The sequence below is a fragment of the Pinus tabuliformis genome, chromosome J (genome assembly GCF_031772625.1).
Source record: "Pinus tabuliformis cultivar Carrire ecotype Pingquan chromosome J, CPIR1, whole genome shotgun sequence".
Taxonomy (NCBI): domain Eukaryota; kingdom Viridiplantae; phylum Streptophyta; class Pinopsida; order Pinales; family Pinaceae; genus Pinus; species Pinus tabuliformis.
Window position 1 is genome coordinate 1,642,046,643 of NC_142295.1, and position 12,406 is coordinate 1,642,059,048.

The 12,406-nt window shown below is 38.8% G+C and overlaps 1 protein-coding gene across 1 annotated transcript in view; it reads left to right on the plus strand.

Moving 5' to 3' along the window:
- Positions 1–2,732: 2,732 nt before the first annotated feature.
- The window catches only part of LOC149233827 (B3 domain-containing protein Os11g0197600-like), a 296,448-nt gene continuing 286,774 nt past the window's right edge, over positions 2,733–12,406 (plus strand). Inside the window, exon 1 of the mRNA XM_089376823.1 lies at positions 2,733–2,966. Coding sequence (XP_089232949.1) covers positions 2,808–2,966 — 159 coding nt within the window. The 5' untranslated portion in view covers positions 2,733–2,807. The remainder of the gene's footprint in view (positions 2,967–12,406) is intronic.

The following is a 12,406-nucleotide window of genomic DNA, read 5'->3' on the forward strand; positions in this document are numbered from 1 at the left end:
TAAGGGTTACAATTAATAGTACCATCGGATCCTTCATATCGCAATCGCAAATCGCCCCGTTGCATGCACAGACCATAAGACCTCCAGTTCTCGCTGATTGCGATTTGCGATGTAGCTACCAGAACCGTCGCCTTAACCGCCGAACCTAACCACCGTGTGACCACTTGGCCTTAACCGCAAGATAGGTGGGGAAGTTGGCGGGATTGCCAATTTTGGTGGAACTGCCAAAATTAGCTCCGAATAATGAATTTAACTGGCAGTTAGCCAGATTTGGAGGAGGAAATGGTGGAAAGACTGACAAAAGTCATAACTAGGGCAGTTTTCCACCAAATGAGGAGAAAAAAGAGGCTAGGGTATCATTTTTTAGTATTATGGACTGATTGGAGTAGGTTTCAGAAGCATTTGAGCATTGTAAACACAATTTTTTTACATTTTTGAGCATAACAGAGAGGCCCAAGCCATTGGAAGTTGGACTAAGGAGACGTATCCCAAGAGGAGTGAACTCCTTTATCATGTGCTTATTGTAATGTGTTTTTGATGATGTTCTATACGTGTTTATGGTTCTGTTTAATTTCTTATTTATGTTAAATTGCTCTTAAAATTAACATAAAAACTCTTTATTTCACTTGCAAAAATTCATGAATCCTTAAGCACAATGAAAGCATTTTGTTTATAATATGAGGAGGATCTTAGCACAACAATCTAATATCTAAATTAGATCAATTTATGAAGAGGTGAAAGTCAAAATTAGAACCTCAGCAGATATTTCAGAAAGCTTTAGATGTGACATTGGAGTCAAGTAAGGTTGCCCTCTATCTCCTATTCTTTTTGGCTTATATATTGATAAACTGGAAGAGTGGATAAATCTGCAAGGTGGAGATGGTGTTCGGTTGGGGGAATTTGTGATAAAGTTTCTTTTATATGTGGATGATCTTGTATTGATTTCTAAATCGGCCCATGGATTGCAAATGCACCTATATGCCCTTGAACATTTTTGCAGAGAAGTGGGGATGCAAGTCAATACTAGCAAAACCAAAATAATGATTTTCTCTAATAAAAGGAAGAAGAGCCAAGATACGTTCTTCTTTGAAGCCAACATTCGTGAAGAAGTAAATGAGTACAAGTACCTCGAGATTGATTTCAACAACAAACTTAATTGGGAGGACTGCAGAAAGAAGAAAATTTTAGGAGGGTGGAAAGCATTATATGCTCTTCAAAACAAATGTAGATAGATAGAGTTATGAGATTGGAAAAAGACTAAAACGCTTTTTAGACTCCTAGTTTGTCCAATGATGCTATATGGGTGTGAATTGTGGGCTAGTAGCACCCCCGTCTCAAAATGGAAACAAATTGAGAAAATCCAAAAACGCTTGATCATGAGCAAGTTCAAAATAAAAAATTTAGTATCTTCTGAGATAATGTTGAGTGAAACATGAGCAACTCCCATCAAAGCAATTGCTATGGTGCGGCTCATAAGATATCTAAAAAGAATTGAGCAAATGACAGTAGCTAGATGACCTAATGTTATCTTCAATGTATGCATGAGTGAAAGAAAGAAAACATGGATGAAACAAAACTACATATGGATGCAAAAATGGAATATCTACCTCAGTGCGTGTCCTGCAAATAGCAAGGAGCTAAAGGATTTTGTTATGGAGAAGTTTCGTAAACAGGTACGGGGAAAAAATTTGGGTAGAAAGAAGAAGTACTACATTGAGGAATTTAACCCTACGTGTGATCTACAGCAAAAAGAGTTCATTGGAGCTAGCGTTCTGTGGAGGGAAAATGTTCTTATTGCTCAATTAAGAACCAACTCGCATCAACTTCGGTGTGAAACAAGATGGTGGAAAAGGCCTAAAAAAGCTTGGGAAGAACGGGCGTGTACATTTTGCACTTCTGGGGCACTGGAATTGGAAAAACATTTCATTTTAGAATGTGATGCATTCAAAGACATCAGAGAAAGTTATGGGAATATGCTAGCATCAGTTTCTTGGCATTGTCTTTTCAACGAGGGGATTGTTGGAAAGTTGTGCCAGTGCATCATCAATTTGAACAAGAAAAAGATTGAATTGCAAAAGACGAAAAACAGAAAACTAATAATCCCATAGACTATTTTTAATCTCGTAGATGTTAAAATATCATTTCATTTTATTTCTTATATTTTAAAATATTAAGGTAAAATCATTAATTTAATTAATCACATAAATGAAATTGAATATCAATAAATAATAATAACTATCCCATTCGATGAAGGAAAATTTCAGTGAACTAACAATGCTGTCCCATCAAGGTAAATTTAAGTGAACAAACAATGTTGTTCCATCCAGGTAAATTTCAGTGAACAATAATCATGTAATACCACCACCACCACCCTCGTTAACGAAATAAAAATAATTAAGTACACTTGATTTGTGAACAAGTATCGGCACACATATCTCTTAGGCTACACGTAATATGTGTTGGTAAAAGTGAATTTGGAATTGGTGAAGTGATTTGTATGGCGACGTGTAACAATATCCACACTCCCCCGATTAAAATAATGACGGCCAGTTAAAATATTCCTAAAAATGCGGGGAAAGTTGGCTGTCTGAAAAACACGAAGATTAATCATGAAAAAGCGAGAAATTTGACACGGCCGTTTGCTTTGGGAAGGACACGTGTAACGTCTACTGAAATTTCTCTGCTATAGAGGTTGGCAAAGCCGCAGGGACAAACATGTTTGCAGCATCGGCTAGTACTAAGATAATTTCGCTAAATTGAATCGAGTTGAAGCACAAGAGCTAATCAATTAATCAATTACCGTGGCAATGGGAGGGAAAGAACAGGAATGGAAAGGTGAAACTAGATACTCGGCGTGTCTGCAGTGTACGCAGAACTGTTACAGGACTCATGGTTATGGAAAGCCTAATTCCGACGCGGGCTCGTCCTTTTTCAAGGTCATGCTCAACGGCTTCTCTGACAGGCTGGTATACTAATAATTATTCTTATTCTCACTCGTTTCTTCAGTTACTCATCTTCGATAGTGTTTAACAGTTCCTGCTTGCAATTTGGTTGCTAGTGAACAGAGGCGTTTTTGTATATGTATGTATGTCCTGTTACTTTGCACGTGCATTAGCTACGATTTACCTGATTTTAGTCTGAAACAATGCAGGCCTTGCAGACACATATTATATATTACGAAAGATTTCTAAAATTGATCGAAAGTCGGTTTGTCTATTTATCTTATGGCAGCACATCTAAGAAATAATTTAAAGAGGATTAAATTAATGAATTTAATAAATATAAAATAAAAATGATCAAGTGGCCTCTGTTCTGAGATTGAGCTTTTGGTTATGAAATCTCTTAGTCTGTTTTGGTTCTCATTTATCTAGTTAGCCAGACCTCCCTTTTTTCGGCGTGTAAATATATTTGGAGCAGAGATTACGATGTCAATGCCTCTGAAGTGTTCATGCTTCAGGCCCTTTAGTTTCATTCTCGAATTCGATGCGTTCAAGGAAAAAATTTACAGCATTCGTTAGATTGGATCACTCTGAGACTGAAATAAAATGCAGCTCTGCATCAGAAAATATCCCAGGATGATCTTTTCCCCTCTAGCAGTTGAGAAACGATTCATTCATCCAAGACTGTCTTATAAATTTCCCCGTTTGATTAGAAGACTGCATCTTATTGCAGAACAATCTGAGGATTGGTTAGCCAAGTGAACTGTTGTCTCAAATGCCTGTGGACGGTGCCCCCATTTAACAATGGCGGTATTATTCATACATTGGACATTTATCGAGAGAATATGCACAATTTGAATATGTTTAGAGTACACACGTGATTGAAATAAAATTTAAATTATTCTTAGAACTATTAGTCCAAGCCACTCTCCAGAGGACATTATTTAGCAGGCTTGATTTGGATGATGACCACGAATACTTCCCTCCTCTTTTACGGACCAGGAAAGAGATCTACCAACAAATCCTGTGAAATATTGAAGTGGGGCAAACTCTGCAAACTAAGGCTGAATCAGAATTCTCCTTTTGTTGCAGTGGGCTATTAAAAGGGCAATGGTCAGATTTAATCCCAAATTTATTTATCATCCGTATATATAGACAACAAATATAATATTCACTTGAAAGGATGGCAAAGACTAGTTTGGAACTAAAGAAAACCTCATGGAGATTATTAAAATCTATTGATCTCAGAAGTTACAACAATGCAGAGTAATTAGAAAGGTGACAAACCCAATTAGGGTGTTGTATGTCTGAACTACAACTGAACCTTCAACCCTCATGATAGCTAACACTTCTAGTGAACAAAAATAGTGATAAGTGGTCCAACCGTGCCATATCTAAGTATTTGCAATAAGAGCAGCTTAATGAACTAAATAACTAGAAGAATCTAGAGGAACAAATCAAACTTAAAACAAGCTAGAGGAGCTAGTCAAACTCAAAAGAACCTCGTCTTCTAGCTCTGATCATCCTCAATTATTGAACTCTAGCAAAAATTAGTTACGGTAGTTAAACTTCGTGTGATGGTCGACTTGGTCATGTTAACTTGCTTGAGTAGATGTTATCGATAAGCATGGTTCGAGGTAAGCATCGACTAGTTGCTTGTCTTTGATGTTGATGAGAGTTATTGTAGTGTTGTCAAGGAAGATTTGCATTGACATGGTTGGCATTGACTTGCATGACATTAACTAAATTCTCCCTTGATGACAGATATACCTTTCACAAAACTAACATAGAGGAGCTATGGTTGACAAGTCTAATGTCAATGGAACATCATCAACACTGCTCTATTGGGGTTCCTTCTATCGACCTTTTTTTATCGGTCATCGATTATTGACAGTCATGTTATTGATCTTTCTTTGGATTTGCTTGATCGAACTTGGACAAATCCTTTCACCTTGGAAATTTGTCATTTTCCTAAGGTTGGTTCAGCAATGTTTGTTTGTGGATCATACCTCTCCAGTTGGAGGTTGACGGGCCCCATCGATTTCAAATAATTGCAAGTTCAACAACAATTGTTGAACTTTTTGTTAAGTGTACTATACTACTCCATTTCTCGGGGTAACTTTCCCTTTTTTCCAATTCCATACTATCTTAGATTAACTAGTTGACTCCATCAAAGCTTGTTGTCTAGAAGTCCATATACATTTACACTTGTATGTTGGTCTAGAATAAAATCAACCATGGCAGGTACAATATACCATGTTCGTTCATCATCTTGTCACATTGGTTATTAAAGCATCTTCAGTGGATCAACATTTACCATGGACTAAATACCAATCTAAGGTGAGAATTCAAGTTACACTACATTGCTACTCACTCCAAAATCTTGAATGGTCCATCCTTGATGGGTCTAAGTTTCTTGTTTGATCCCTTGAACACTTATTTGCATAAGTGAAACCATACCAAATCACTAAATTTGAAATTATGATCTTGCCTATGTCGATCATGTCTAGCCTTGAGACCCTTGCAAAGCCTTTTGCGCTTGTTCATGAACCCCATTGATGCCTGACACAAATTTGACGATTTTAGCCCTCTCATCTTCTTCATGTTTGCTATCCATTCCCATGATTAGATAGCTCATATCAAATTGGGTTTGTGGTAGAAATCCATGAAAAACTTCAAAAGGTGAAAGGCCCATTGATCCATGAACTTATATGCATGTTGAATATACAGAATAATTTCATCCCACATCTTTGGGTTCTTGTGGTTGTGCAAGTGAAGTAGTGCCAATGTGTGATTGTCCAATTCAATTTGTTTGTCTATTTCTAGATGAAGTGTAGTAATTCTCAGGTTGATGCCCTATCCATCTTCTATGAACTTGAACAGTTGATGGTTAACCTTAGTAAACTAAGGTTATGATTTTCAACGTATCACAACATCATCTCTCCATATACCTCTTCTACATGTAAGGGGACACAATTGATGTTACAACACTACACATACTTTAGGGTCTAATGTTCAGGAGTTGGTTTAGTTTGAGGCATATTTTCTAGTACCAACTTAATAAGAGATATGGTGCTCTTGCTTATCTTGAAAGACAACGCATTCATATTCACTTCTAGAGTATGTTGTTCAAGATCACCTCTTGGACATTGTTATCACTGAAACTAGCAAGGGTCCTAGGAGGGAATCCTATAGAGCAACTACTAGGTCAAGTGGCAACAATGGAGAAATAGCCCATTGCCACCTTAGCTAAAGCTCCCTTCTCTTTACTGACTTTCATCGATGGGAGGAGACTCGGTATGAGAGGAATCATAAAGGTAGGTAGAACAATGATGGGATGAGGAGTGATTCCTAAAGCCTATTCACAAGAGAGGTTCTGATAATTGGCTTGCTTTCTTTGGAAGCAAGGTGATTAACTCTCTAAGAAGGGTTAAGAGAATACCTAGAACTAGGGTTGGAGAATATCTCCTAACAAGAGGTATCCTAGACCTAAAAATCCTAAAGGAGAAATGGCTTCTATGTAATCCTTGTAGAATTAGAGTCACAAAGTTGTGCACCACAAAGAACCCAAGTGGGCCCAAACCAGTGTTTTACGAAACGGCCGTACCGAAACGGAAACGGCCGTTTCGTTCCGTTTCAACACAAAAAAATGTGACCCGGCCTTTGACCCGGCTCGGCTGGCCGAGTCAGCTATGACTCGGCCGAGTCAGCCAATGACTCGGCCGAGTCATAGCTGACCCGGTCAACCCGGCCGGGTCCTGTCATGACTCGGCTGTTTCGTTCAAGTGCGGCTGGGGCAGCGTAATAACCAAAAATAAATGACTTTTTTGCTGATTTTTGCCAAGGATTCAGAGGGAGATGTAATGTTTTGATGATGTATGTCCATCAGATAAGGATCCTCCCATTTTCAAATGAAAGAGGTAATTTTAAGATGTAAGATCTAGCTTTGTTTCTAAGTGTCAAAGGTCTGGTAAAATTCAACAGCTATTGTAGACTACACACAGGGACATTGGGGTATATCTGTATCATACATCACATTTAGCTGCCACGCAATGCTTTTGCACTAAACAGAATATTCTTTAATGTATACCTCTGTTCTAGAGGCGAATAGTAAAGGATCAGAACCGTGTCATAATCATAGAGTTGTGAACCACTGTCAAAACAATTTCAGAAAACCAACGATTATGCCCTCAGAACAAAATGACTAAAACCTGCAAAATATATGTTGAACGAACCCAGGGAATCCCAGAACTATAAAGTTATAAACCACAAACCCTTATACAAGTTCAATGCTGTTACAGATCAAAGGATGTCCGAATTATCTTATCTCTTTTGGAGAAAGGATGTCCGAATTACCTTAATCTTTTGACAACCTTTTGGTCCAGCAAGATATTAGAAGGTTCAAACTTCAATTTGGCATTTTCAACAATTATTTAGCCTTTTAATATGCTTCCATATTATCAACTTATTTGGGGCTTGTGACCACATAGTGGGTGCACCAACTTAAGTTGGACATATCTTTCAAACAGTAAGGAGTCTCGCAGCGTGCTATATATCCTTAGAATCGTAATGACGAGGAGAATCCAATAAAGATGGTCAAGCAATAATGAAGCGGAACATAAAGATGAGTCTTTGATCATGTATGACAGAGTCCAGAGTCCAGACTACAGTTGACTATGTATTTACTATTGCCATTGGGTACACCGTACCATTTTGATATAATGGATTGGTTCATGAGCCTACTTTGATCATATGTTGTCTTCCATGTATATTATAATGTTGTGTGTTTGAAAACTTGAATGAAAATCTTTAAAATTATGTTTTTTTATAAAAAAAATAAATATTTAATGTATTTTTTACAACGACCGAGTCATTGAAATCGAGCCGGCCGAGTCATTGCCGTTTCCGAGTCCGAGTCCGAGTCGATCCTCGGCCGAGTCCGAATCCGAGTCCGTTTTGTAAAACACTGGCCCAAACTAGGTCAAGGGTGTGGAGTTGATCAATAATAGATGGGTTGACCAAGTTGGGGAGGATAATAAGATCAATGGAATGATTTTCTCTTGAAATTCAAGTGCAATGATCCAAGTGAGGACACTAACCCAAGGAAACCTAGGGAGAAGAACGATATTTGAGCTAGGGATTGCTATATCTCGGAATTCCACCATCGGATTGAGCTCAAAATTGGAGGACCCCTTGAGAAGACCCCAGTGTAGTTCTAGACCGATTTTCAAGGGCTTTGGATGGCTGCAAAAGATTTCGCTTGATGCCCTAGGAGATGTTAGTTTTTGGTAGCATCGTAAGTGCTCTAGCCTTGAAAATTGGTGGAGAGGCCAAGGCACATGAGTTCTAAAGAACCCATAAAATGTTTGGTGAAATTCCACCCGGATTATATTTTATTAAAATAATTAATATTTTTAATGGAGTTCCTAAGTCTAAACTTAGGGAAATTAAAATATTAATGGGTATTAATCAAAATATGGGTGAGAATGATCTAGAAGGCGGATCAAGTCATGTTTTAATCTTAGTTGTTGATTAGAGACTTAATCTCGGTCGTTGAAGACTCAACATGAAAAGTATAAAATGGAGGCTTGGGGTTCATTTGGAAACAGAGAGAGAGAGAGAGAATTGATCTAGAGTTCAATTTCTGGGGCTAGGAAGCTGAGAAATTCGAACTAAGTGATCATTCTACAGCAGAGGGGCAGTGAGAATCCGAGAGAAGGACTTTCCAGAGAATACAGATAGAGAGGCGGAGAGAGCCAACAGAGCAGAAAAATTGCCTGTCACGCAGAAGCCGGAACTGCTAGGAACAGCCGGAACTTCCGAGAAAGCTGACGTAGAGGGTAGAAGCCGGAACTGACGGGAACAGTCGGAACTACCGGAACAGCCGGGAAAGTTGACGCAGAGGGCAGAAGCTGGAACTGCTGGGAACAACCAGGAACTGCCGGAACAGTCGAAAAAGCTGATGCAAAGGGCAGAAGTCGGAACTGTCGGGAACAACCGTAACTGCCAAGAACTGTCGGAATAGCCGGGAAAGCTGGCACAGAGGGCAAAAGAGGTGATGCAAAAATAGCCAGGGTTAGCCAGTCTTGTGCCAGATCAGCCAGAATTCTACCGGGTGAAGTGAGGTAAAACTCACTCAGGTTTTTTGCCATTATTTTCTCTGTAAAGGGTTGCTAGATGAGCATCCTAGATTTGTATTCAGATATTTCTCTTGCATAATAATAAACCCTTAGAACTATTGCACCGATTTTCCCGCATTGGGCTTTTTCGGGGACTATTGTGTCTAAAAATAAGTGTGTCCTATGTATCTTGTTCTTTGCTCTCTTTTCTATTTCATGAGATCAAATATTTAATTAGTGTAGGTTGCAGAAGTAATTTGCTTTAGTATTTAGAAGAATAACTTGGTTAATGTATATTAAAAATCAAGTAGGTGAAGTATATTCAGATTTGCTGCAGTAGGGGTTCCTTTGAGTCTAGGAATTTTCATAGGAGACCTTCTAGGGATAGGCCTATAATTGGAAGAGATGAAGAAAATAAGTTATTTTGATCACCAAATGGATGCGAGGATTAGTGCCTTGCTTCTTGGAATTAATGGAGTCAAGATACACCTAGATCGAGAATTTTTTAAGCTAAGGAGCCCTAAAAGATCTTCACTAGCCTTTCAAGGTGCAAAAACTAGGTCATTAGGGTTTTATACTTCAAATTGCAAAGGAGATGAAGTTTCAAGGCTTGTTAACCTATTAGGTGTCTCTAGGAATATTCACCCTCTCCCTCAAAGAGAAACGCATGTAATATATCATTTATTCAAGGCTTAAAGAAGAATTTCTCATTTATTTTGGCCCATACAAGAACAATGATAAAACTACCATGCATTAGACACGCATTAGACATGTAAGATAACAATAATAGCATTAAATTTCAGTTACGAGAGAGAGAAAGCGTATATCCTTTCACCAACCTCACATAGGAAGAATCTCCAAAGACAATAGCGAATATCCAAACATCATAGTGCATCAAGAAACTCCAAAAACTTCGTCCAAAAAAGAAAGTGCCAAAATCTCAAGAGATATTAATCCAATCCAAGTGATGATGAGAGGAATGAATGATCCTCTCATCTATTTATACAATCCATAAGGGAGTTAGAATAGACTAATTGGCCTAATTAAGCCCAAAATAATAAAATAATGTACAATAGTAACATGACTTGGTGAGAAGCCCACCAAGATAGCTCAATAATACAAAGATGAAGCCCCTTAAGAGGGAAAATAGTAGATACAATGAGTCGTTGGGCCATTGAGGAGGCCTAGTAGAGTCCAAAGTGTGCGAATGTAAGAAAATAGGCTCCAAACATAGGGATCAAGGGCTTGACCCCTTGATATCCAAGCAAATCCAATGTGGTGTCACCAAATGGGTGTGGGGGCACAATGACATCCTAATGAGTTTACAAGTGAATTGATGATGCCTGTATACCATCTATAAGGCTAGAATGATGGCATAAGCCCTCCCTCTATCTCCCATGGTGAGACATATCCTCATCTAGTCCCTGGAACATCTGCCAAGTGTGTGGTGCAAGTGTGAAGTCGGTTGGGCATGGTGGTCTAGGTGCATCATCCTCATCCAAAAAGGTGGAACACGAGAAATCAATGAATGGTGCCTAGGGATCCATGAAGTGATAATTTGCTTTCTGCTATGGTGGAGGCCCATGGCTCTCAACGCTCACACTACAAGTGCAATATGACCATCTGGAGGGCTTGGACCCTGTATAGGGAGTCCAAACCCCAAAAAGAGACCCACCTGCAATCCTGTATAAGATCCAATGTGTCTCCTCACCTTCCAGTACAAAAAATCATTAAAGTAATTGAGTAAAAGATCTTACAAATCATGGAAAACAAGTGGACACTTCATAGTGGCATGCCCTTCCATAGTGGGTTTTGGCATGTACAGGTGTCTCCAAGCTTAATAAAAGGGTTAACCAAGGACTCTATTAGGTGGTTTCAACCTTTAAAGGGGGTGACATGTCCATGGTACATCCATCAAGTGGTAGGTGGCATGTGATATAATGATGGAATGGAGTGGGGATTAGGGGAAGGCTCCAAGCCACATGCCACAGTACAAGGGTAGCTATAATAGGGGAAGCCCACACTTGGGTATATGAGTGTAGGAGGGAGAAATCGTGGTACATGAGTTACCTCAGCCTTTGTTTTTCCACCCTTCTTCATATGCCTTTTGCCTTTGATTGATTTTTCTTCATAACTGCTTGGGGCTCCAGGGGATGAGAGCATGATGTGTAGGGTATAACAGTGATTACCCCCTTAAGGTGGGGCAGTTCATCTCCCACCAGGGGTTGGGACAATCATGGGTTCCTTAATGATGAAAGGGGTCAATATGAGGGACCCTAGGAGCCAGGGTGATGGCCATAATGATAGGGGTAAAGCTCAGGTTCGACGTTTGCCCTCGTGCTAAATATGTATGTCCTGACCATCTTTTTCATTTTATGGTACATTTCCTATTGAGAGTTGCCAAAATATGCTTTTTCTTTTCTTTTTAGCTGCATCAACCTCCAGGCATCGTTCTAGGCCCGATCCAAGGTGGGGACAAGGGGAGGGGGTGTTGAACAAGTTGTCATTGATGTCAAAGAAGGACTAGTTGCAGAATGATTGAGCAGGCATGCAGCAGGGCATTGATGTCAAAGAAAGAGCAGGTGCATGTATCAGGTAAATGAGAGGTTGCAGGAACAAAACCCTAGCCCTAGGTTTTGAGTTCCTTGGATGTTGGAGACACCCTGTCTTTGTTGAAATTTTTGGAGCAACAGATCAATGTTCTTTCCTCGAAGACTCTCACCATAAAATTCTTCTCGTCGAGCTATTTCTAGTGGTATGCTGAGCATTTCGTGGGCCCTCATGGTTTTAAATAAACGCCTAGTCAAAATTGAAGGTCCAATTTAGGGTCTAAAACCCCAAGGGCGGTTGAGGTGGCAAAGCAATAATGAATGATGTGAAAATAATAAAATTTATTTTTGAAGTTTAGGGTACATATCACAAGAATATTTCTTCATTAAATAAAAATTATTATATGGTCCAAAAAGTTGAGAAAATGTTTAAAAAATGAAAAAAAAAATGACCGGTCAGCCTAAAAGGATGGAAAATAAAGGGAAAAAGGAAAGTCTTGACCATAGAGCCATGAATAAAAATAATTAAATTAAATGATGGTCCAAATTAAGTGGAAGGTTATTTGAAATTTTAAGAAGGGGAGGAAATAATAATAATAAAAAAAGGGAAATTTGGTACCCTTATTGTTTTGGCACCAACTAAAAATTAATTTGGTTCCAAATTAGTTAAAATTTCATTTTCTCTCCTTTGTATATGTTTGCCTCAAACAATTGAGGAGGAATCTATGTAAAGGGAATTTGTCTAATCACAAATGTATCAATGAAGACACGTATTCCTTGAGGAATATCTCGGACCTGC